Here is a 24,709-nt window from a genome sequence, read left to right on the forward strand (position 1 = left end):
AGAATTCATGCCTAAACTATAAATAATTATTTAAGATTATTTATACTGTCAGATGAAGGAACATTTCCTTTGCTCAGCACAGAAGTTTAGACTGAGAACTTTGTGGCTGAGAACCTTGTATCTGAGAACAGTCACAATAAACCAGTTGGGGTGGGGTATGCTATGGATAATTTTCTGTGTATTTTAACACTCTCCCTGCTCGTGTGCACACTTCTCATGTACAAGAAGTTTGTTTCTGCAATAATCTGAAAGGTAACTGTACAGCCAGGTCACAATTTGTCTAAGTACTGTTACATGATATACACATTAGAGGCCAGCAAAACAGATTTTTACAGAATGTACTTCTAATGAAATACTGGATAACATTTCTACACGTCTTTGGAGGCCATAACACTTCTTTTACTTGAGGAAGCTGAAAAAGAATCAAGATTCAGGTGAACCTGTCCTTACTCTTATCCAAGAGCAGTCCTTAGGCCAAGACTTGAATTTGCATGGATTAAATGGATAATAAAAATGGAACTAAGTAGTCAAGATGTTTTGAAGCCAGAACACTGTTTCAACTCATCCATGTTAATTAAAGAGTACCCAGTAATGTCAGAATCCATTTACCATTCCTGGAAGGCTGCAAATCAGTGCTGTCAAGATTCAAGCACAAATCATTCAAATGTATCTTAAGAAAGTAACACTGTTACAAAAAATAAAATTGGTGATCTAAAATGGAAGCCAAGATAATTCCTTTAAAATTAGCGTTCTGTCTGCTGACGATCTTGATCTTGTCACCATGGTTGCAGCTGAACTTCTAACTGCAGTCTACATAAAAGACAATCTTGTGAGACAAGAGTAGGGAGCATTCACAGTAGCCAGCTAAACAGATTAACAAGATCTTCGCTGCAGCCAGATTTAAAAGTTATTTTATTCTAATGCTATACTGAATTCTTGTGTCTGGCTTTTTCCCCTGCAGAAGCAGATGCTAAAAATCGGACTGCAAAAACCTGGTCTCCCTGAAGAGGCTCAGAGAAAGATCCAGCTTCGCAGCTCAAGAAAAAGATTACATGACATTGAAAACAAGAAGCAAGACACACCTGGAACACCCTTCTCACCCAAAATATTCCCTACTCTTTCATCAAAGCCCTTAAGCATGCAGAAACAACTGGTTGATGCTAATACCTGCTCTGTGAATAGAGTTTTATTTTCTACTTCTACCATGCACTGATTATGAGCATTAAGCTTTAGCCAAAAGAAAACAATTGGCTCTGGCTACCTCCATCACAGTGTTTCTAATCAACAGAAATTTCCCTTTGCAATCAATGGTCTTGAAAACAACCAAAAAAAAGCCCAAGCATATTTTAGGCTAAGGTTAATGATGCAGCTTTCAACCCATGAGGGCCCATCACTATCCTACCTTGCAACTGCATAAATTTTGAAGTTTTGCTTATTCTTGGGAAACAAATCCCACAGAACAAAATAAACAATATATAAAACAAGGCCTGTGGTTACAGAAGTTGCTCAACACAAGGCTTCTACAGAGTATGACAACACTTCTATGTCATTAGAGAAGTCAACAATACAGTGAATAACCCACCTTCTGCCTTACAACAAAAAGCCGACAGGCACGAAACTTCAAAGCTTTGCTGGGACTTCAAGTAAGCATCAGTATGCCAGGCAGAAAGGAGCTACAGAGAGAAAATGCTTTACCTGTGTGTTCTTGGTCTCTGGTTCAAGGAAGCTGTCCTTCCTGGACTGTGCTGGCTGCCCAGTCTGGCAGGACTTGTCATGTAATCATTGGGGACTGTTGGCGGTTTGACTGGCTCCAGGGTTTTGTATGGAGTATTTCGTCTGGTCAAGGAAAAAGAGATTTGAAGACAGAAAGATAAAGGATCAGAAGATCAAAAGGATAAATGAATGAAGTAATGAAGCCATTTGTTTTCTTAAGTTTTTATGAGAGATTACTGCACAGTGACCCACATTAAAGCATATAAAACAAATTCCACCAGGCAGGATAGACAGGTCACATTTGACTCTCTAAAGTGCTCATCCATACATGTTGGCCTACAGCATGATAAACTGGTTAAAAAAGCCTAAACTAAATTTACCACACAAAATGTATTCTTTGAACTACATAACACACAATAGTTACATCCACATAATATTCTGGGGTTACCTTTCGGTACACTGCATGTGAAACTCTCCCACTGTAACAACTTCCTCTCCCCCCAGCATTGCCTCAATTGGAGCTTTACTATCTCTGTTTTGCAGCTCAAGAAAGTGAAGCCCAGAGACTTCCAAGATGACCTAGCAGACTGCATCAAGTCAGAAATACAACACAGATCTTTTGAGATCTATTTACCAGACCCATTATTGCCTTAAGAACAGTGCATTTATTGTACTGAACTGCAAAGCCCTTCAGTTCTCATCAGTAACTAAGAGATCCCTCGCAAGACGCAGAATTTGGCAATGCACCAGCCGAACAAAAACAAAAATACTAAACTACTGGCATTTAATCATTTGTTCAAATACTGGTTGTAACCAAGCTGGTTAAGTTGTACAGCTTCCTGGTATTTTAAGAAACCACTTCCTTTTTACAGTATGGAATGCAACAGTACTGAATTCTAACATTTTATTATTAAAAACTCTCAAGGAGAAATTCTTGTAATTGTTTGCATGGACTGTGGTGTTTGTAAATTAGTTTGTCTATATAAAGAACTCCAGCTGATTTTAATATGCAGACTGCCACCACCTATAGATCTGCCAAAAGAGATCAGTCGTGGGAAAAATAAAGAAACCTTGTGTTCCAATTGGAAGAGACAAAGCTCTAAACACTGCTGAATAAAATGATATTCAGGGAAGATTTTAAATGTGCTTCCAACAGGAATAACCTTGAAAACTGATGTTTTAAGGTATTCTACCTTGGGATGCACTGGCAATAGGAACTAGTCCTCAGCTCTGTGGTACTATTAATTGTGGCTGTACAATTTAAAAACATTGTCAAAAGCAAATCCCCACTACGTCCTTAGGTTCAGCCATGCCTCAGTTTCTCCTTTGTTCTTCTTAGCTTCACTAAAGAACTCAAACTCCTAAGCAGCAGAGAAGTCAAAAATCAGTTTCTTTCCATCACTCAAGTCCAGTCCTTCCTTTTGTTCTTCTGCCAGCCTTATGCAGAGGAGGAAAACACTGTACCCTGACACTGCCCAGTGCTCCCCACCTTGCTGTCCTCCAGTGCTTCACTACAGTGCTGATGATCAGTAGCCATAAGGAAGAGATATAGGGAGGCCAAGCCCATGCTCTGACCCAGGACCCTCAAGACACCACTGCAACTACTCCCTCCATCCAGCCCCAGCATTTCGCTTGTTCTGTGGTACTTTTAACCTGAGCATCCCAGGTTTTCCACAATCTTTACAGTGAAGAGACCCCTGCTTCCTGCAATCTCTTTCCCCTTTCAGCCCACACGATTTCTGTGTGGAACTCCCTCCCTACCATATTCTTTTGGACAGTCCTCCCTGGAGGGACAAACTGTACAATAGGCAGCACATACTTAAAGGCCCATATTACACACCAAGCTCCTCCAGATTTTACATGCTTATCGCTGTTTTCTGGATCAAAGGGAGAAGAGTATCCTTGCGATTTCTAGCAGTTTTTCTGCATATATTAGTGAAACAGTCATGCCTATGATATTTCATGCTTTGGCAGAACACGGCTGCTCAAGACAAGAGCTGTACTTCCTGAACAAGAAGGGCAGATACAAATCTCTGTTATAAACCCACATTATTCCTCCCCCTCAGCCAACTGCTGCCTCTTGTCAAGCTCATCTGGAAATGACATTCAGTGGATTAATCCTTATCAGGCATCAGCTAAGGCAACCAAACAGCTCCGGCTTGATCAGGGAGGAGTATGAGACAGAAGCAGCTCAACCGTCCACCAATACTGCTGCTTCACTACCAAACATCCAAGAGAACATGAAAGTGCTACCCAGCTTCCCAGGGCTGATAAACAACTCTTTCTCAGCTGGGATAAGAGAGACAATTGGAATACTGATTGGATGCCCTTGAGCAATGGGAATTTTCACAAAACATGCTGAGGAAGCCTCTAGGGTAACTTCTCTGCAGAACACACAACAAAACACTGCTATCGTAAAGTAGCAAAGCGTCAAATCAGGATTAAAAAAATCACTAAGTTTTCAACAAGAGGAGTTCCTACTTCTAATTTTCTTTGACCATTGCTCCTGATCCCCCTCCTGTTCTGTCTCGCTGCTCCTCATTTTCCCAGCTCTCTGCCTCTAGCAGGCATCATATCTGAAGCCAACACAATCACGCCAGCCAGCCAGCCATTTACAGTGCCTCAGTCCCCCACAGCATAAAGCAAAGACTGAGCTTGACAAATGAGTAGAAGGCCTTGTTTAGGATACCTTTAGGAAGACGATGCACAGTTGGACACACAAAGCCATATGGCACGTGCACTGAGCTTCTCAAATATTAATGCTTTGGTCTCTAGCAACAACTACTTGCTGGCACACCAAGATAAGCAGATTTCACTCCCTACAGATGCACAAGAGCAAAATAGATGCTACGGCAGGCAGGGAACTTCGGTCACAGTGGGACTTGAGAATAGAAAATCCTTCCTCATATAAGCAGAAAAATAAAAATGCACGAGCCTGAGTGCATTAGTGTTGCCAACGTATTCACAATGCAACAAATTATGCTTAGATAATGCAATAAATAGGGCACAAACGGCCATTTCATACCTCTTATAATACTGATAAATGAGTAGAGACAAACTTTAACAACAAATACTTTCCCCTAATGAAGTTAAAACCTTTTTGATCTTCTTTTGTGTCACTAAGGTTTTCTTCCCCACAATCAGGAATAACAATAGCCTCCTCATTTAGCCATATCTATAATACATCCTTCCCCCATGAAAAAAAACATTCTTTCAAAAGGTCATACCGAAAATGAGAGTCAATGAAGCTGAAAGGGTTTATAAGGAGACGGTGACTGTGTATTTTGCTAACAGCAGTAAGAATTGCCCCCTATCCACATATTTCAGAAACACCATCATCACCATCATACTTAGAACTTTTTATCCCAGAGGCTGGACCAAGCTGCCTCCATTCTTACCCCAGAGTTCCCCGGCCTGACATGGGAGGACTCGGTGGTTTTTGTGTAGGCGGATTTGTTCTTGACAAGGTGCCAGTTCTTGCAGGCTGGTTATTTCCATGCTGAAATAAGGGAAAACAGTTTTATTTTTATAACAGAGCAGCTCTGTTATTGACAGCTTTTTCTTTTTTGTTTTGTATTTTTTTTAAGTGCAAGGATTTGAAGTGAGAATTCCCAGACAGCTGTCAAACAGCAAGTTTTCAGCTACATGTAAGATAGACACCAGTAAATACAGTATGTCTTAATACAACCTTGAAGTTATTTTTACTATTAATTTACAACAGACACCAGGAAGGTAGGTAATTGACAGGTTCACACAAAAATCTTATATCCTCTTTTCTTTAAAGGGAAGCCACATTTGTGTTCACCTCCATTCAGATGGTAATAATTTAAATCAAACTTTAATGCTGACAGTACAATACAGTCAGCATGAGCCCAGAATTTCTCAATTTGCCCCTGCTATTCGACTAGCAGAGTCATTCAGGTTGTCTGGGAAGTCTCCTGCAAAAAAATGTCAGTGAAGGGAATCAAGGCATCTACTGAATTCAGAGCAAAGCACTATATGTGTTAGAGAAATTAATGTATCTATATATAAATGCAAATGTCAATGTATCACAGATATATTGACACACACTAAACACTGTAAATAAAAACAATCAAGTATAGCATGTTTAATCTAAATATCCTATGGAAAGCAGAGCAGAGCATAAGAGAGCGCTAGTTTTCAGTTTTAATGGCTCCGCAGCCTCTACTATCAGTCACATGAGGCACTGTGGGTCAAAGGAGAAATAACACTTCTTACCTTGGCTTTTAGCCACTTAACGTTGGCAAAAAGGGGGGGAAAAAGGTAGAAATTAATGGCAGATCCAGCACAACTGACAGGACAGGTTAAACTACAGATAATCACATTTTAAAAAAATCATTTGTGTCCACTGATAATTAGCTGCATCCCCATACACTAACAGCAGTTTTTACTGCCTCACTTAGTCATTGAAAGTTCTGTGCCTGACTGAGTGACCACAGTAAAAACAACTTGTGACAAAATGAAGTTTAGCTAAGCTTTGCCAAATTTGTTTGCCAGGCTGCTCATGGGCAGTAAAAGCTTGAAAAGCCCTTTGCTGACCATTCAAGTCCAAACCCAGATCAATGCTATTTCAATGACAACATGCACTTAAGAATTACTTAAGAATTCATTCACAAAACCACAGTTTCAGCTGTATGGTGCAGAATAGGCTTGCCTGTTGTTTTGACACTTAACCTTCATGTGTTTTGAAGAAATCCTAGCTGCTGCACTGAATGGTAAATAAAGCAAACGGACCTCTCAAACAGGATGAGCAGAGTGCCTTTCACCTCTGGTTTATTGATTGAAATCTGATTCAAGCCAGCACAGTGCTGGCTGCTCAGAACTGTGTTGGCAGTTTTCTAATGATTGTTATTCTGAAATTTTAGCTCTTAGAATCAAGTCATTATATGACTCCATTATATCATTTTTACAGCCTTCATGACTGCAGTGGGAAATAAAGTACAAAAACTTGCCCTCATAAGGAAAACAAATGCCACATTTTACATAAATTCAAATTTTCTCTTGATTTTATTCAGGGGGAGGAGTCATGTTTCTGAACAGGGAAAAGACAAGCTAACACAAACAGCCAAAATATAAAATAGTCCAAATGCTTTTTCTGAGGTCGTTTGGAAATTAACTATCACATGCAGGACAAGCCTCCTAACACACAGCTTTTCAAACTGTGGTTTGCACCTTCTTCGCCTCCTTCTCAAAGAAACACAGACTAGTTTAAAGGCACCCATGAACTCAGGAAAAATAATTAAAACATGCTATGCAGCAATGTGCGTATGTGAGATGTTTGACAGGGTCTGCAAAACCACTAAAAATTGCCGAGGCTTACAAATCAAAAGAGGTTGAAAGCCAATGCCCTTAAAGTTATTCATATTACAAGAAGAGAAACACAAAAACCTGCTCCAAAATTCAAGTGCAAATGTTTAGCTGTGTTACGTAAATTTGAAGGTCATCCCATTCACTCCATTTGGGCAGAAGTTCATCAGCAGAGCAATAAAATCAAGCAATTTAAACCCTCTCTGTCCCCACATACTTATTCCATGGATAAACACAAAAGTTCAGCTTCCAGGATGCCAGGGTACTATTATATTTTTAAAACAGGCTTTTAGCAATGAAATTTGCTTTCCCCTCTCACAGGAATACATGACCCTTCCCCTTACTTCACCAGCTGCCAAGGGTAATGGCATAATACGAAGAATTTGTTAAAACAGACTGAAAAGTGAAACTCTTGGTCCTGTCCATCCCCAGTAGCTGCAGATAGAAGCCTTTTCAAGGTTAAGGAGGAAGGGTGGCATGGTTTCTTACCCAGCCTCTACAACTAAATTTGCATTCCTCAAAAACACAAATCCAAAAGGCTGCTCTCTTTCCCTCCCTTTCACAGTGTCACTCAGCACTTATGGTGAGTCTTTCCACCTCCTCCTTAATCACTGTTACATTCTGCCTCCACTGCAGTGACAATACGAATATCAACTTCTAGCGATGACTCAGGAATCTTACCTTCTTTCAAGCCTTTCTAAGTACAATTTAACATATTAAACCTATTTGAAGTCCAGCAGCTTTTGACCTTTATTCCTATCTCTCCCACTATATCAAGTGAGCTTCATCTCTTTTGCTACCAAACAGTATGCAGATACACACACTTCTTTATTGCGCAGAATTAGTAACTGTTGTCATACTGCTTTCTATAAGTAAAAAGCTCTGTATGTGTTTTCTCTGTTGCTGTCAACACAGGAAAACACAGGAAATATATGTAACATAGGAAAACACAGAAAGAAGGAACAGGAAAAGACAGGGATTCTTATGGGAGAGGAACTCCTGATCCAGAAGACATAAGTAAGGGAAGAAAGCAAATGTATCAAAGTGAGATGAACCATATGGCTATTTAGTAATTTTTTATAAGCTAATTTTCTTGTATTTATTGGCTGAGCTTATGAGGTCAACCTTGCTGCATTTCTTGGTTTGAAAACCAAATTTACTGCTTTTTAAGCAATTAAAAAAACTCAATGGAACTGGGAACAGCTGAGGCAGCAGTATCTAGACTCACTATGATTTTAAGAAAAATGGAGGAGAAAAAAAAAAAAAAGGCAGAAAACCAAAAGGAAAAGCAGGTATGTGTTTAATGCAGGCTCAGGCTTCTCTCTACAAATGCCTCTAGGCCAGTAGGCAAAACATGACCCTTACCAACTGCTTGATCAGTATCAAGAAGGTCAGAGTCAGGAAGGAAGAAAGGAAATGCAGGGCGTGAGGAAGGGAAACAGCAAGCAGCATGCATAAGGTTCACAGCTTCAAGAAAGAAGCAGCTGCTCTGAGAGGGATCTATGAAATAAGTGATAGGAATTGTAAAAAGAAAAGAGCTTAGTCAAATGCAGAGCAGCACTGAGAAGTCCTGCAGAACCCGTAAGGAACACTACTCCCTTCTCTCCAGCTAGTTGTACCATTGTACACAAAGGAGACAGTTTTCAGTTAGATACCAGTATCCCGGATGATGTACACACTAGAATAAAATCAGTTTGCTGGGAATGCTTGTGACGCTGAAGCAGAGAACTAGACAGATCAGGATGTTCCAGAAACAAGATAACATGTTAAGAAGCAGTACTGGTTTTAATTTCTTGCAAGTATCATAGCAGAGAAATGTTTTAAAGCAGCAAGCAGAAAAAAATTTGTCTTTCCAAGGAAAACCCATTAACCAGCAGCCCTGGATGAAGTTTTAAGGGCTGTCACAGAATTAAGGGAAAGAAACCACAGACTCAGGTTCAATAAACAGAAGTCAACCTCACTGCATTTCCAAAAGCTCACAGCCGGGGCAGTGGTACATCTGCCGGGTTTTGACAGTGTGGGAGAGAAGGTTGGCCAAGGACTGAGAGCCAGCAGTGGGCTGGAAAAGGAGTAATGCAATTAAGGCAATGGGCAAAACAGGTGTTTGCAGCAGCTATGCAAGGCATTTATCAAAGCCAAAAGTGAGGCTGCTCCTGTAACGGATGCCAGGAATTCAGAGCACCTGAACTTTTAGCTGTGGGTTTGGAGAGGACAAGCTTTGGGACAGTTAAGTATTGACTAAGTATCAAGTAAGAGGTTTATTTGATGAAGGCAACTGTTTTGGTAATTCCAGCATGCTCAGTTCTGGTAGTCTAAACAGTAAAAAAATACCTGCCTACAAAGGTAGTACTGCAGGTTTCTGTGACTGAGGCCAAACGGACAACACCAAGAACAGCATGAAAGGGTACGGTGTGAGGCAATGAGAAGTATCCACTGGAAGCCAAAAGATGTCCAGACATTTGAGGCACTCGGCTGGCCTCAGGAGGCAGCCATCTAACTGTTTTTAATAGCTTCCATGCCAAGTGACAAGTCATGGGGGAACATTAGTTATGACTCAGGGAACCTGAAATCTATTTCTGAGTAACAAACCGTGTTTGGAAAACTAAGGGTAGAGACATTGCACACAACTTACTTATGCAAGCAAATGTATCTATCAGCACAGAAACACAAAAGGCCTCTTGCACATAGGAACAAAATTGTTATTACACTGACACCCAGCAAGTTTCTCCTGCACATTTCAGCTCTGAACCCTCTAATTTCAGACTGCAGAAACTTCAAATTTCTATGCAGGCTGGTTGTACTTCCTCTGCTGTATGTCACTCACTATTCATCCAACTCCTGCATTTAAAGGGCCAATTTCACTCTATATCCTGCCAAACGAAGGACAACTGGAAGCAGTCATTAAAGACCATCCAGTACAAATACTGATCAATGGAAACAAAAGTTTAAAAACTGTGCCCTGTGATCTACATTAAGAGCAAGTGTCAGGCAAACTCAGAACCTTAATATGTATGCTCTGTAAAAGCAATAACCAGCCTTAGATCTGCTACCTTTGACCAGTAATCACAGTCATCAACTGCAACAGAAAAAAACCCCATGACTGTTCTTGACTCTTTAGTCAACCTCCCCTTTTACTTAAAAAGGTATTTCCTTTATTAGTCAAAGGAGAATTATCTGAGACATCCTTACAGAAAGGCAGCTGGCTGCAAGACCTTTTGAAGTACTACTATGTATCTGCAGCTAGGCAATTCAATTGCTCCACAGGTATCCTACAGGTTTTTGAACAAGACTGCCTTCTGCCTTATCAGTGGAGCAGTTTTGGAGTACCACAGGATGGCACACAGCAAGAAAAGCAGCTGGAAGGGTGTTTGCACATGAAGGTATGGAATGCCTGAGAAAAGCATACAGTAAATCATCAAGTCTAGAACATGGTTTCCTTACAGAAAACAAGTTATGGACTCAGGAAGACTATGCAATCAAAGATGTGTTTCAGAAGGAAACTGCATGTGGGTGTCAGACAGGGTAACATAATTCTGCCACTAGCTCTGTGCGTCTTTAAAGAAATCATTCAATTTCCATATTAGAATGGGTCAGAAGCCTTATTTTGTTGTTCTTTATTTCCTTATAGTCTATTGTAAAGGAAATCTTTTTTTTTTTGAGAAAATTTAGGTATGTCTTTCAAAATTGAACACGAGTAGGTATCTCCTCAGTGAAGTTTTATCTTTATAACCTCTCCTAGTATTATATGCAATCTAGTAATTCAGTCTCCTGTTAACAACAATCAGATGTGGCTTGTCAGTATTGCTTCTCTCTTTTTCTTTTTTTGGCAGCAATTTTCAAGTCACACCATTTAACCTTAAGGTGCTTTTTACTTATTAGCCATTAACATACAAAACCGTGGTAAACTTAACACTGTTTCCTCAGCAGTCCTGTTCAGGGAAAAATGCCTAGATTCCTGTCTTTAAATACTTCAAGCTTTTGAATTGAGTTGGTAGCCTTGAATCTGCCTACAATATAATACAAAAAAAAAAAAAAGAATTATTTTCAAAATTAGATAATAAGAGACCACATAGTTTTGAGTTTTCTTTGCAAGCAGAAAGGCCTAAAACCTATATTGTATCAGATGACACTATGCACACTAACAGTAGCAAGTGCCCTATGAAAAGCATAGTGCCACCACTCACAACAAAGTCATTAGAGCTGGCAGTAGTAAGTTACTTTTCCCCCCATAGAAGAGTTCTTTACCCTACAGCAATATTTACTGTTTGGCCATGACCCCAGAGGGATGATGTGACATTAATGAAATTGGCAACATGACATTCTTTGAAGCATGAGTGTCTCAACAGAGGCTAATACAGGGACAAAGGCAGCAGAGGCTTAGGTTCAGGATCCCTGTCTCACTTCGGTTTTATTACAGTGAATTATTTAAAAGTTAATCCTCAAGTGGCTAACACATAAAAGGTCTTATCCTAAAGTGGAAGCAGGCACAAAATTAGGTAGCCTGCCACCTTCACATCAGCATCTCATGTGCATTTTTGTTTTGCCAACACATGTATAAGCATGAGGACTGCAGGTAAGTAGAGCAGGCTGAGAAGCGTAACAAGGGTGAGAGCAAACCTCTCTTCTATAAGCTTACTATTTGGTAAGTGTTGCCCCAGTCCCTGCTTTAAGGGAGCCCTTCCAATTCCCATTTGCTTGAGAAAGATTTCTGAATGCTTAAGTCGTGTTTGACTTCCTGGGCTGGAAAGCTTATTAGTATTAATATGCTGAAATGCAAGAGGTTTACAGAAATGAAATTCAAGTTTTTTTTCTTAAAACAAAGCTGAAAAGTGATCAATCTTCATATACAATTCAAGTTTAGTTTTGAAGAACTATTAGTCCCATAAAACAAATTTGATCTAATTACAGCTATTAGGCATTTCAATTTTGCATGTATTCAACATTTTATCTGCCTTTACCATAATGCATCACTTCAATTTCCTGCATAGCTGCCATTTTACAAATTGCTGCAATTTCACCTGCCTCCTATTAAAAAAAAAAAAGACTATAATTAATTCAAAAGCAAACTTCAGGGCTTTTAAGCCAGCTTTCAAGCTCCCTCCTCCTTCTCCCCCCTCTTAAACTGAGGATTTTCTGTGTGAGTAATTGTATTTGACCTATTTATTTGCTGGCACACTATTTTTTTCTTTCACAAAAGAAGGGGAAGAAAAGGAAGGAAATGCTGAAGTAGCCTCTGCCTAATAATTTTAAACCAAGCTCTAGACAGGAAGGTAGGCTGTTGCATCATGACAGCTACTCTTATTTACTGAGAATGACTTCAGCTACATTCCCCTAACCCAAGAGGGTGACAGCTGAGCAACTACTTAACAGACCGGCAAAAATGCTTGCCTGTGTGTTTCTTGGAGCCATCTACACATAATATTTGTGTTGCAAAGGAAATCCTTCTCACTAGCAGAGCAACTTTAAAACCCCTGCTCATTTTGACTGATGATAGCTTTGGCTTGAGAGTCATATATAAATAATATATATATACACGCATATTAAAAAAAGAAAAGGCAATTTCTTTTAGAGACTTCATCTGTACCTGGCCTTATACAGGCAAGGAGCAGGAAATGGAGCAGCTGGGGTAGCTTGGGGATGCCATAGAGCTGTCAAGGCCGAAGAAGAAAGCACCTTTGCAATCCTTCAGTCATAGAAGGATAGAATCAACTAGGTTGGAAAAGACCTTTAAGATCATCAAGTCCAACCTTTACCCCAGGACTGCCAAGACCACCACTAACCCATGACACTAGGGGCCCCATCTTTTTCTGAACTCTTGAAGGGACAGTGATTGCTCTACAAAAGCTCTTCTACCAAGAAGCCTCTGAAGGATGAAACAGCTCTGCCTTCCAAGGAGGTGTCTCTGTCTCCCAGCAGGAGCAAACTTGCTATAGAGAGCAGCTGCTTACCATCATTGCCACCCCCACCCTCATCACCTGCCCCCACAAAAATTGCTGCATGCATGTGAGACAGAGGGAGGCATGTGGAGCCCTCCTCTACGTACCAAGTACAGGCATCTGCTTTTGTGTCCCCTCTACATATGCCATGAGAAGAACCAAACACACACACAAGGAAAACGAGCTGTGAGTATGCATCGGAGGTGTATCTGCATTTGTTCAGATGGAAGATACAGGGGAAGATAGTATTTACTCTCAGGATTACTCCGTATCTTTATTTTTCCCCCTAATTCTGTGAAACATTTGTACTTTTATTTGCACTTTTTATATAAGGCAATGCAGGATCACCCCTTAAAATATACTGCATGTTTTAATGACATTTTTCCTAGGATCAGTATGTGATCAAATAAAAACAGGAACAGGCTATAATCCTCTTTTATTTCTCTTCCCTGTATTTTTTCTTTGTTTCTTTATCAGATCCTGCACCAGAACACAGAGAGCCTCATTAACAGCAATAAATTGTCATCTACAGATTTCAGTGTTGCATAATTTTAAATTAATACTTATATGTCAATGTACATCTCGTACAGTGTTTTACTGACCACTGCCACAGCAGAAGACATCCAAAGACCTGCAAGTTAGTCAAACTGACAGTTGCTTCAGGCAAAACTTCACACTTCTTTTCCTCTAGAGAAACATGGTTTCTAAGGCTTTATCAGATGCGTTGCTGTCCAATTTGGAGTGAAATCTTTGGTCAAGAAAATAAGACTTAATCTGAAGCATCTTCTAAGACCATTCTGGACAAGACAGTTTGCAATTCAATTTATTGCACGCTTCCCCCTAATTTGCATGGTCAAGAGGCAACTCAAGATTCTCTGTATCATCTGCTATTTGCGATGACTTCCAACAGGACCTGATCCAGTTTCTTAAGTTGCTTTGGTTTGATTTCCTTGTGACAGCATTTGCTATGTCTAGGTTTGAAGACACATTAAACTACTTCCTTCAGAACAATGATCCATGTCACACTCTTGGAACTCAAGTAGTATGATGGTTAAAATATTTACTTATGACTTTCACTACCTCAGCTCACTTTTCTCAACAGTGTGTCCAGTAAATGTCAACACTGGTGAAAGTGCCAAATGTATGACAACCATCTGGAACTATACACCTGAGGCCTGTCTGGCAGCTTATTTTAAATGTTTGCATAACAAGTATGTCTACACAAAAAATACCAACATCACTTTTCTATTAAGTGTTTCATGCCTTCCCCAGACTTAAGCAAATCACTAAATAAAGAGACAACAGCAAGATACAATTTGTAGCTGGCTTGCGATGAGTTGGTAGTTTGGTTATTACTGGAAGCTATTTTACCTCTGAACAAACTAAGTTTTTAATACAGAATTAAACTACTAATGGTTTAAAAAAAACCCTTTACACTAACAGGCTCTTGCTGCCTGGAAATGGGTAAACAGCACCTCATTCCGTCCACCCCCAACAAGCATGGTCGCATTAAATAAAGACACCAATGCTCCTAAAAGGAAATAGTCACATCAGAAAATGCAACTGCTACACCTTAACAACTTCAGCGTTCATGAATCAAGCAATCTATTCTGAGCCTGCACAAGTTCAGCAAATCATCACCTTCAAGACTAACAGTAATTATTCTACTTTTTAGAAGTTTTCTACAGCACTTGACCCCTGTAGCACTTAAAAGCAGAAACCAATATCCTGACATGGAATCTGTGGATACTCATATTCTCTGTTCCTAGAGCTATCCCCTCAATTGCAGACTGTACTGAAAAATTAACAATTTCTCTAACCCCAGTGTTTCTATTTTACAGCACTCCATGGCATATCTCTCAGGCTTCTATATAGGGGCTGTGTTTCATCCAGTCTGGCTTAAATCATTCATATAAAACAACCCTAAGAGTTACAGGTTTAGTAAAGGTTTTGATACAAATACAAATCAAGGTAAAGGTTTTGATAGAATTAAAAAAGACAATCCAAAGTCACTCCATTAATTCCTGTCTTAGAGCAGTCATGGCATAGAGCTGCTTTCTAACTTGTGCTGGAATTAAGACTCCCTCTGGGGATTTGGAGGGTTACTACAAAGCAGGAGGTACCCTGGCACTCTTGTGTTGAATAATTCTGAAAAATCTGTTCTTCAAGAGCTCAGCAATTCAAAGGGCACGTGAGAGGCTGATCTAGCTGCACAAGTGACTGACCAGAGCACATCAAGCTTAGAGGATACATAGGTGTTGAATAAAAGCGTTCTATTGGCATTCAAGGGAAGATTGTTGTGAACTGAATATACCTGGAAGGCCTGCTCTAGGGGGATACAAAACTGATTTATAAAAAAAAAAAAAAAAAAAAAGATGTCCAGGGAGAATTTAATTCATTTCAACTATGACCATTTCAAGGGAGGCAGAAATTAAGTTATGAAGTCTTCTATTTAGAGAATAGGAAAATAAGGCTGTCTGAAAAGCATGAATGGGAGCGAGACATCAAATGCCACAGATTTAAAATGCCAACTAGCTGACCTCTTTTCTCCTGACCATCCTCACAAAAAAAAAACCAACAAAAAAAACCCACCCCATCCTACCAGCCAGTTTCCCTGTAACAGATGACTTAATTTTTCTCAATACTGAAAGAAATAAAGGGAGTGGCAGAGACAACTTAATCAGAGGAGGAAGGAGTGATAATTTTAAGTCAGTCATGCCTTTTCTGACAAGTCATTAGCCTAAGATCATGAGCCATTGTCCAGACACTGTGACTACCACTGACAGTCACAAGGTTACGGCAAACGTTGCTCAAACCCCCATTTTGTTATTGAAATGTTTGTGCGTGGGAGCGTATCAAACCCACAATCCTTGCTAGCACAAACAAATTAAACATTTTAATGCCCCAACCCTATCTCCTGATCTGTGTTATTTAGAATCCTCAAGTGTCCAAGTATTCTTACCTTTACGCCATGGCCAACATCATCCAGCACCGTGTAGTCTATAGGTTTTCGAATATACCTTACAGGACGTTCCATGTTCGCTGGCGCTATAATTTTGTGAGTTCTTGATGTGTTCTTATTGGTTGTCAAAATGCCTATCTCTCTGCGAGCGACCTTTTCTTTGTGGATGTCCACAGTCTAGATTAAAAACAAAAAAGCACAGGTTTGTTTAGGCATTTGCTGTTTTCTTTACAGAGCTATCTACATGTTTAGGTTTCACTATTAGACAAAGAACCTGAACCGAGTTAATGCTTCTGGAAGAATGCCAGTTTATTGACAAAATGAGTTTAATCTACTTGAACACTGTTTGAAGATTACATTTTAATTAAATAACCAATATTAATAATAAAATTAAAATTATACATTACTGCTTTGACACTCTAAGACACTATGCAGATACAGTCCTTGCAGATTAACCCTCAACATTCTTATGACCGACACTAGTCATGAATTACTCCAACCCCACAGCTGGGAAACCAGGATAGACAAGCTAAGCAGTTTGCCCACACCCCCAGGGGGGACTAAGCTTGGGAAGTCTGTGCTGTAATTTCTTTCAGCAAAGTCATCAGTGCATATCAGAGTAAAAGCCTGCATAGAGAACAGCTAATTTCAGCACTGAGGCTAGTTTCAGTCACACCGTTTATAGCAGCTTTACTAAAAGAATAAAACAGAGCCTTAAAGATGCAAATAAAGGAATAAAAAAAATACACTAAGCTCCACCATTTTATTAGAAAACACTTAAAAAGACAACGGTCAGTTCAGCAGTCTGTGAAGGATCAAACTAAGATTTGTATGGCAGTCACGTGCTTTTACATGCAATATAACCACTGCTTAAACCCAGGCTGAAGGAGTACAAATCAAGCATCAGATGCCATAGGAAGTCCTACCTCTAGGAAGCCTATTTCAAGATTCAGAGACTGAATTTACTGTTTAAAGTACCTACTAGACCTCAGGATCTCATTGCAGGAGATGGTACCTGACAGAAAAAAACACACTCTAAGTGACTTTGAACAAAAACAATCAAGCAACCATTCCATTTTCTAAGGAAAATGATTTTGTCCATAAATGTCAATTCCCCACAGAGACACTGTCATGGAAACAGAAAGTAAAGGTTCAGAAATAAAGAAAAGTCCTTGTTCACCAGTATGTCTCTAGAAATGTCCTAATCTAAGATGGAGATTGCGATGTGCAACATTTTGTTTAGAGAAGCAGAGTCAAAGATGAAGCACAGAATTCATTTCTATTACAATCTAGTTCTGTACGAGGCAAGATGAAGAAAGCAAGGTAAGCATCCTGGAAATTGCCATTTCTAGGAAAGCCAGCACTGAGAGTTCACTATGAAATGCCTTCAGCTGAACTGTTTTTTTCATTAACGGGTGCACACGCTCAAATAATCTTAAATATTCCTGAGCAAGTACTGAAAGAAATAAAATCCTCCTTAACAGCTTTGATACACAGCATTTCATTGTATAGATTGCAAGTGGGAACACAAGTGGAGAAGCACCTAAAAGCAGTGATATCAAGGAAGCTTGCTTTCACAGCTTATAGCTAAGTAACAGACAACTTTTAATATCACAAAAGGTGTTTTCTTCGTGTTGTGGTTTAAACCCAGTCAGGCAACTCGTTCACTCACTCCCTCCCCTTCCTTCCCTCCTCGTACTCCCGGAGGGATGGAGAGGAGAATCAAAAGAATGCAGCTCCCTCAGGTTGAGATAAGAACAGTTTAGTAACTAAGGCATAACACAAACCACTACTGCTACCACCAATAATAATGATAAAGGAAATAACAAGGGAAGAGAATACGTAACCTCATCACCAGCCGACCGATAACTCTCCCCCCAAGCCCAACCAAGCACCAACCGATACCTCCTCCAACCCTGCAGTCCCAGCCCTTCCGAGTAACTCTCCATTACATCCTGGGCATGATGTGCTGTGGTATGGAATACCTCTTTGGTCAGTTTGGGTCAGGCGTCCTGTCTCCGCTTCCTCCCGGCTTTCCCTCCTCCTTGGCAGAGCATGAGGCTCACAAAGTCCTTGGCCAGACCAAAACATCATTGTTATCAGCTCTGTTCCCAGGCCAAAAGCCAAAACACTGCACTGCACCAGCTACCAAGGAGGTGAAAAATGACTGCTACTGCTGAACACAGGACACTTCGGAAGCACACAGAGCAACGCAAAACATTAAGTGTATATATGTCTGCACTGGCTTATTTGGAATAAGTTAACTAAATGTCCCAGTAAAGCTTTGGAGCAAACTTTATTGCTCTAAATGCTCATGCTCTGAAAAAGCCCCAAAGTCAGGAACAAAAAGTACCTTTTCAAATGAGACAATCCTATACATCAAGCAGTATAAGAGATCAGCTACTGCACCTATGTTTGCTCTGGCAGCCAATTTCACAGACAACAGAAAGAAGATTTAAGAATAAGACTACCCTTATTTCTTCAGCTCTAGCTATTATTTGTTCTTTTCCTTTTAGAGACTAAAATATACATATTAGTTCTGACTTACAGTTTGCTTTCAGCAAGATCAGGAAATATTATCTGAGTGCTGTGCTATATGTTCCACTTCCTCCGAACAACATGAACCCTTTTGTTCAATGAAACTACCATGAGCACTACATAGGTGAAAAAAAAAACAAAACTTTAGAGTCACTTACGCAAGACAGCAATATAGGAGGATGAGGAGAATGTCAATTTAAGGCAAATACTACAATGTTTTAAATAAGAGTATTTTAAAATACTACTATGCCCCTAAAAATCTGTGTCTACTTCATTCTCACTAACCTGCTGTTCTAATGTGGTTTTACTAGCAAATTCCTTTTTTGTTCAGCGAATGGACAAAACCACATCTTTATGCTAAGAGTTCTCTTAAGGCTCATGTGAAGAGAAAAACAGGAAACAAAACAAAGCCCTTCACAGTACAAAAACATGTATCTTCTCCTAGAAGGTAGTCCATAAAGACTGACTTTTCCTCCCTGCAATGAACAATGAAAATTCCATAAATTACCAGAGCAGAGCATAAGAAATTCCAGGAACAGATGCTTTATACATGCTTTGGAAAATTACTTAAGTAATCTTGCAACATATTCTTGTTAATGGAAAAACCCCTTAAACAGGAAAAGAGCATATATTAACTATATCAGACAGCGTAACCAAAATTAAATATAGAGCAGCTATTTGCAAAGTCTTTCCATGGATTTGCTTGGAAGCACCAAGCAAAGAGAAGGCTATCTCTATCAAAATGCAGAGCCAGCAACTTAGGGCACATGTATAAACCCTGAATGGCATGCAGGCATGCCTGTGCAAGAAACTAATTCACTGTTCAAAGCAAATGTGACTGCAGCTCTGATCACATCTGATACACTGGAAAAGCAAGGCAGTGTTTTTTCCCCCCTATGCAGAACAAAGGCTCCCAGCATATGCTCTGCCCAAAGCAATATACTGCCCATCAGCATCTTGCGTCTTCATTACTTTCTCTAGATCTATGAAGACTGCATGTTATTGTTACATGATCATTAAGCAAAACAAAGCATATAAACCCAGAAATGAACGACTATTAAAATCTATTTGCTTGATGTTGATGTGGAATTTTGTTTCATCATAGGCAATGTTTTTCACTTCCAAAAGGAAAAACCAGTAACGCAAGCAGTTTTTAGCAGGATAGCATAGCTATGCAGGCAGACAACAGCCAATTCCCAAGAGAGCCAAACCACATACACCAGGTATATCCAAGACAGACCTTTCTCAAAGCTGTGGCCACACTTGGCACTTGCAGCTGTGAGTATCTGCTCTGATACAGTAACAAGACAGCTAAACAGTAGTTAGCCTGTGATTTCATGCACAAAAGGTATTTTCAACCAAAGATGGAAAGGAACAAAGCATGGTAAACTAGCTTGGGTTAACACAGGTCAACAAGCACTAGCTTGTTACTACAGCTGGGGGGCTTGGGCTAAGGTTCTTCTTTCACTGTACTTTATGGCAATGACACAGTACCACCAACAGTGGAAGAAATGATTTGTCAACTCTGAAAGTTAGAAGACAACCTCACCCCTTCCATCATTTCAGCTGTGGAAAAACTGTCCCAGGAGTTCAAACAATTGAGAGATGATCTATCCAGCTCCCCACATGTACCAACCCCAGTGACAACTACAGCAGCTATTCAAACTCTGATGGCAAAGCAACAGACAACACAACTACTCCAACCCCAAGCACAGTGGCTGCACCAACCCCAACAAGATACTGCAGCCACTCCAACCAGTGATAATCACTGCAGCTAAACCAGAGGACCAATTCATGCCGATACTGGTTGCCCCTATACGCAAGGGGAAAAGCAAACAAGAGGCACAAAGAGCAACCTGTACAGTGAAGAAAGATGAAGAACCAATGCACTTACTACATGGGAGAGCATCTGATCAAGAGTTATTATTATATGAATCTGAGGAAGAGGAAGAAGAGGTGACTTCTCAACCCCAGACCTCAACCAAGCCATGGAACATGCAAAAAGATTTTACCCGTCAACCGGGGAGCACATCATCACCTGGTTGCTCCAATGCTGGGACAATGGGGCTGACGGTCACAAACTAGAAGGTAGGGAAGCTAAGCAGCTGGGATCACTTGAAGCTGGTCTGTTACTAGCAAGTATGTTTGGCCTATGCTGACACAAACATGCAGCATAATTAAAAATTTGGAGGATAGAGATGGGATTCTCACTCCTAGACAACATAATCCAACTAGAAAGAGTCCAGCATTGCACTGATTTGGAGAAGTGGGAGAAGAGAGCCCTTCCAAAAGCACAACATGTTTCCTCTGGGAGGCAAATTTCAACTAAGCCACCAAACAAAGCCCTAGCCATTACAACTGGGTGCTAGGGTCCATGCCAGCTAATCCCAGAAGCGAAGTTAAGCCTGGAGGTTGAAGGAACTGTTAATGATTAGCTGCATCTGCTATCTGTCTTCTGCAAACCATATGTAAAAAAAAAAACACACCCACAACAGTTGAACAACAGGATGTAGAGTTAAATTTTAACTGTTTGCTTCCTCAGAAGTAGCCTCAAGGCCAACTGCAGCACAGCAATGATACAGCAAATAGTTGTTCTTTCCTCTTTCTTTGTGCTGCAGATACTGCCCTATATACATGCACTACAGTATGCAGTTCCAGGACAAACACTTTACAAGAAACAAACTGTAGTACATTTGGCAAAGCTAATCTGAAGATATCTAAATATTTTAGTAAAGCCTACATATATTGGGATATTAAAAAAGGGGGGGGGGGGACAACTTCAAGCTCTGTCAGTCTTTTTAATCCTGAACCACTGCAACTCAGATTTATAAACCAGATACTGACACAGCCATTGCTTCTCTCACTAAAAGCACATACAGACGAGAGAGCAGGGATAAAAAAGAAAATGAAAATCTCTACCAACCCAACTCAGCTAACCAGGCACTACCAACTTCAGGCTGTCCTGAAGGACAAGACAACTCGCTACACCAAACCCACAGATTTACACCAATACCCTTTAGATTTCATAAAATCATAATAGTGGTTTGGAAGGCATGATGCTCTTAGCCCTATGATTTAGTTTTAGGTAATCCTGTGAGGATCAGGGAGTTGGACTCTCTGATCCTTATAGGTCACTTCCAGCTTGAGATGACCTATGCTAAAGCCAACATTATTGAAAAACAAGTTAACAAAGAACAGTATTTCATTCATTCCAGTATCTGAGAGCAGTGAAGCTCCCTTAACCAAAGGACACTGCTGACAGTATGAAAGAATGGCATAAGTAAAAAAAAAAAGTAAGTCTTCTAGTCAAGGACAAGCCAACTGGAACACTAGATTTGATGTACCAAGTCAGGCAAGCAATCTGTCCAGTATGGATCTCCTTTCAGCAGAAAATGTGCCTGATGTTACACAAAATACTGGGCAAAGACAGAGCTTTCAGATTGAACCTAGTCAATAAAACTATACAATACATGAGAGCGAGTGTTGCAGAGAAAGGAGTTTAGTTTCCTTCCTCAACCTCTGGGTCAGTTGTCTGGATTCCAAGTTTACTTGTTTAGGTTTGAATAGGAAAGCTAAGATCTATTCTACTATAACGTTACAAACATTATAACAGACACCAACAAATATTTTTGAGTAAATACACATTTTCTATGAAGTACTACAAGCTCATATACCCAGACCATAAATTGTAGCATGAACCTAAGGAAATAAAAATTCAGAAACAAACACTAAGGTGCTTTCATCATCCCTTAATAAAATGAAAAAGGAATTACAAACCCTCACTCTTTGTAATGTGTTCCTAGACTCAGCTTTAATATTAGCCTTTACTGTCATTCTCCAAAACTGCAGATTTCATTGTCTTGACATATCATTTACACAATGAGCTTCCCTGAAATGAAAAAAAACTTGAAGCTAAGAACATTAGTTCATGTTTTAGAACTACAGATTTACCCCACTGCTATTTCCATAAATAAATCATGTTTAATTAGACTTTTAAAATGAGTTATTGTTAATTGAATAACAGCACTGAAGAGATTCTGGACAACACACATCACGTAGACTACCTGCAAGAATGTCAGTCTGACCTACAAAAAGGAAATAAAATCACCACCTTTAATGAGCTCAGCCAGACAGCTAACTTCTTCAGGGAGAGCACCATTTTATGCTATTATTCTGTGAAGGAAATTCAAAAGAAAATGTAGTATATTCCATGCAGGGAAATGTGAACATATTTATACTGCAAGAGAAATATTCTATAGGAAAGATCAATTATTCAAGGGTTCAAGGCACATCAAGCATGAAAAGCACAAGAAACTCAAGAATTTATCTACAGAAATATTTTTATAGAATCATAGAATCAACTAGGTTGGAAAAGACCTTTAAGATCATAAAGTCCAACCACTACCCCAGGACTGCCAAGACCACCACTACAGCATATCACTGACAGCCTCGTCTACAAGTTTTTTAACACTTTCATGGATGGTAATTCCAACTCTTGTTCAGTAGAGTCCAAGTGCTAAGCAAGCCTGGCCTCACTGGAGATGCAGAAGCAGAGCAGCAGTGCAGCTGGCACCACCTACCCCTGTTTATAGTTATGCATGCATTCATTTCTCTCATGGAGATCTCCTCCAAGGTATGAGGCTCTGCTATTGTTGGTAATTGTAACTGCCAATTCCACTGGCTAGAAACACCAAAGCTGGGCAGTTGGGTGGGCATCTGCCTCTTTCTAGCTCTTCAGCACAGACGTTGGTTAAGTTGCCCAATGTTTGAGAAGCATACAATAAACCTGAAAGAAACTTTAACAGAAGCACTAGCCTCTTACATTAGTGACTGGTGGGGCAAATCTGTATCTAAGGTAGAAGACTGATGAAACATTTTATCATGCCCAGTTAGCCATCAGTTGTGTGAAATTCAAGTCCCTAATCAGGTTTGATTAAATCTTCATCTGAAGGTGCCATACTAGAAGCTTTATACTAGCTATCTTTCATGGCAAAAAAGGCAAGGGTTCTCCTTACTAGCTCCCCCCAAGAGACAAATTCAAGCCCCTTGGACAGTCACTAGAAACAAGTCTGCTAAAATACTGTAAACTTATCAGTCAACCCACAGAAGAAAGCCAGTACCAGAAACAAGCAAAAGTTACTAAAGGAAAAGTAGAAAGAGGTGCCCTTCTTTCAGTTCCTCAAATTCTTTTAAAAATATAAGTATTTCAAGGCTTTATTATTTCAAGTACACAATCCTCCAATCCAATTTTCACTAACACTAAAAATCAGCTGCCTGAACACCAGTGTCTAATGTCATCTGAGACTCCTCAGAATATCCTGCCATGCGTTCTGAAGCTGCACCATGAAAGACACATCTCGTGTCACCTCTGGAGCATTTAGACATCTAAGTTTCACCTTTTCACCTTGTGTGCTTGCTTTGCACTTGGTACTGACAATGTAGGGAGCAAATTAAATAGATTTAAGAACTGTATTTCCAGAACCACAAATCCAGCAATGTCTTCTCATAGGTTTATAGAAGTTCATCACTCATTCACTCCAGCATACACACAAGTTACATTAGTAGGACAGGCTCTCCAGAAAGCTTTATCTCCTGAAGTCCTCATAAATCCAGGCCTCTTAAGGTAAAAGGCTATGGGAGCCAGATAAACCATGTCCCATGTAATCTGATATGTCACCTTCCTTTTCCTGAAAAGAGGGTTCACAATGAAGAGCTTTTGCAGATTAACACAATGAACTAAGGTCATCAACACACACAGAGCAACTTGCAGTCTAATACGCTTGCTATCAGAGGGAAAGGCACTAGACAGAAGAAACTAAGTCTGGTTTCCACAGGTAAGAAATATGTAAATTCACACATTTTATATATAAAAATTGTATATTGTTTATGTATACAAATATACTTATAAAACATAATGCTAACAGTGTATTTTACTAATATCACCTAATATCAGGAGGGTTGAAAAGTGGTGGCAGTGTTTTATTTTGACAGTTCATCACCGGATTTCATCAATTATGTCTGAACACAGATTAAATGCCAGTTTAATCCTATGGCATAACCCTTGATTTAAGAACTCAAGCATTTTGCTTTCTATCCACTCACAGATTTTCTCAGATTCTCCTCACAATCACCATCAGCATAAGGCAGACCAGATTTCAGCAAAGGTCTGAAGATATTTTCTACCTTTACATAAGTATTTTTCCAGGATGTATACCACAGGTATCCCATTTAA

General features: G+C 39.8%; 1 protein-coding gene across 15 annotated transcripts in view; it reads right to left on the reverse strand.

The window, feature by feature from the left end:
• The window catches only part of ABI1 (abl interactor 1), a 79,224-nt gene that overhangs the window by 13,369 nt on the left and 41,146 nt on the right, over positions 1 to 24,709 (reverse strand). For 11 of the 15 annotated variants that reach the window (XM_057432664.1, XM_057432665.1, XM_057432661.1 and 8 more), the window contains exons 3-6: positions 15,940 to 16,116; positions 5,953 to 5,967; positions 5,112 to 5,212; positions 1,696 to 1,836 (exon numbers count right to left, since the gene is read on the reverse strand). In XM_057432664.1, coding sequence (XP_057288647.1) covers positions 1,696 to 1,836; positions 5,112 to 5,212; positions 5,953 to 5,967; positions 15,940 to 16,116 — 434 coding nt within the window. The remainder of the gene's footprint in view (positions 1 to 1,695; positions 1,837 to 5,111; positions 5,213 to 5,952; positions 5,968 to 15,939; positions 16,117 to 24,709) is intronic. The other 4 variants (XM_057432662.1, XM_057432656.1, XM_057432654.1 and 1 more) reach the window with 1 other exon arrangement.

This window comes from Pezoporus wallicus, unplaced genomic scaffold (assembly GCF_028554395.1).
Source record: "Pezoporus wallicus isolate ANWC-B61680 ecotype Strahan unplaced genomic scaffold, APGP_CSIRO_Pwel_v1 scaffold_2584, whole genome shotgun sequence".
Classification (NCBI taxonomy): Eukaryota; Metazoa; Chordata; class Aves; order Psittaciformes; family Psittacidae; genus Pezoporus; species Pezoporus wallicus.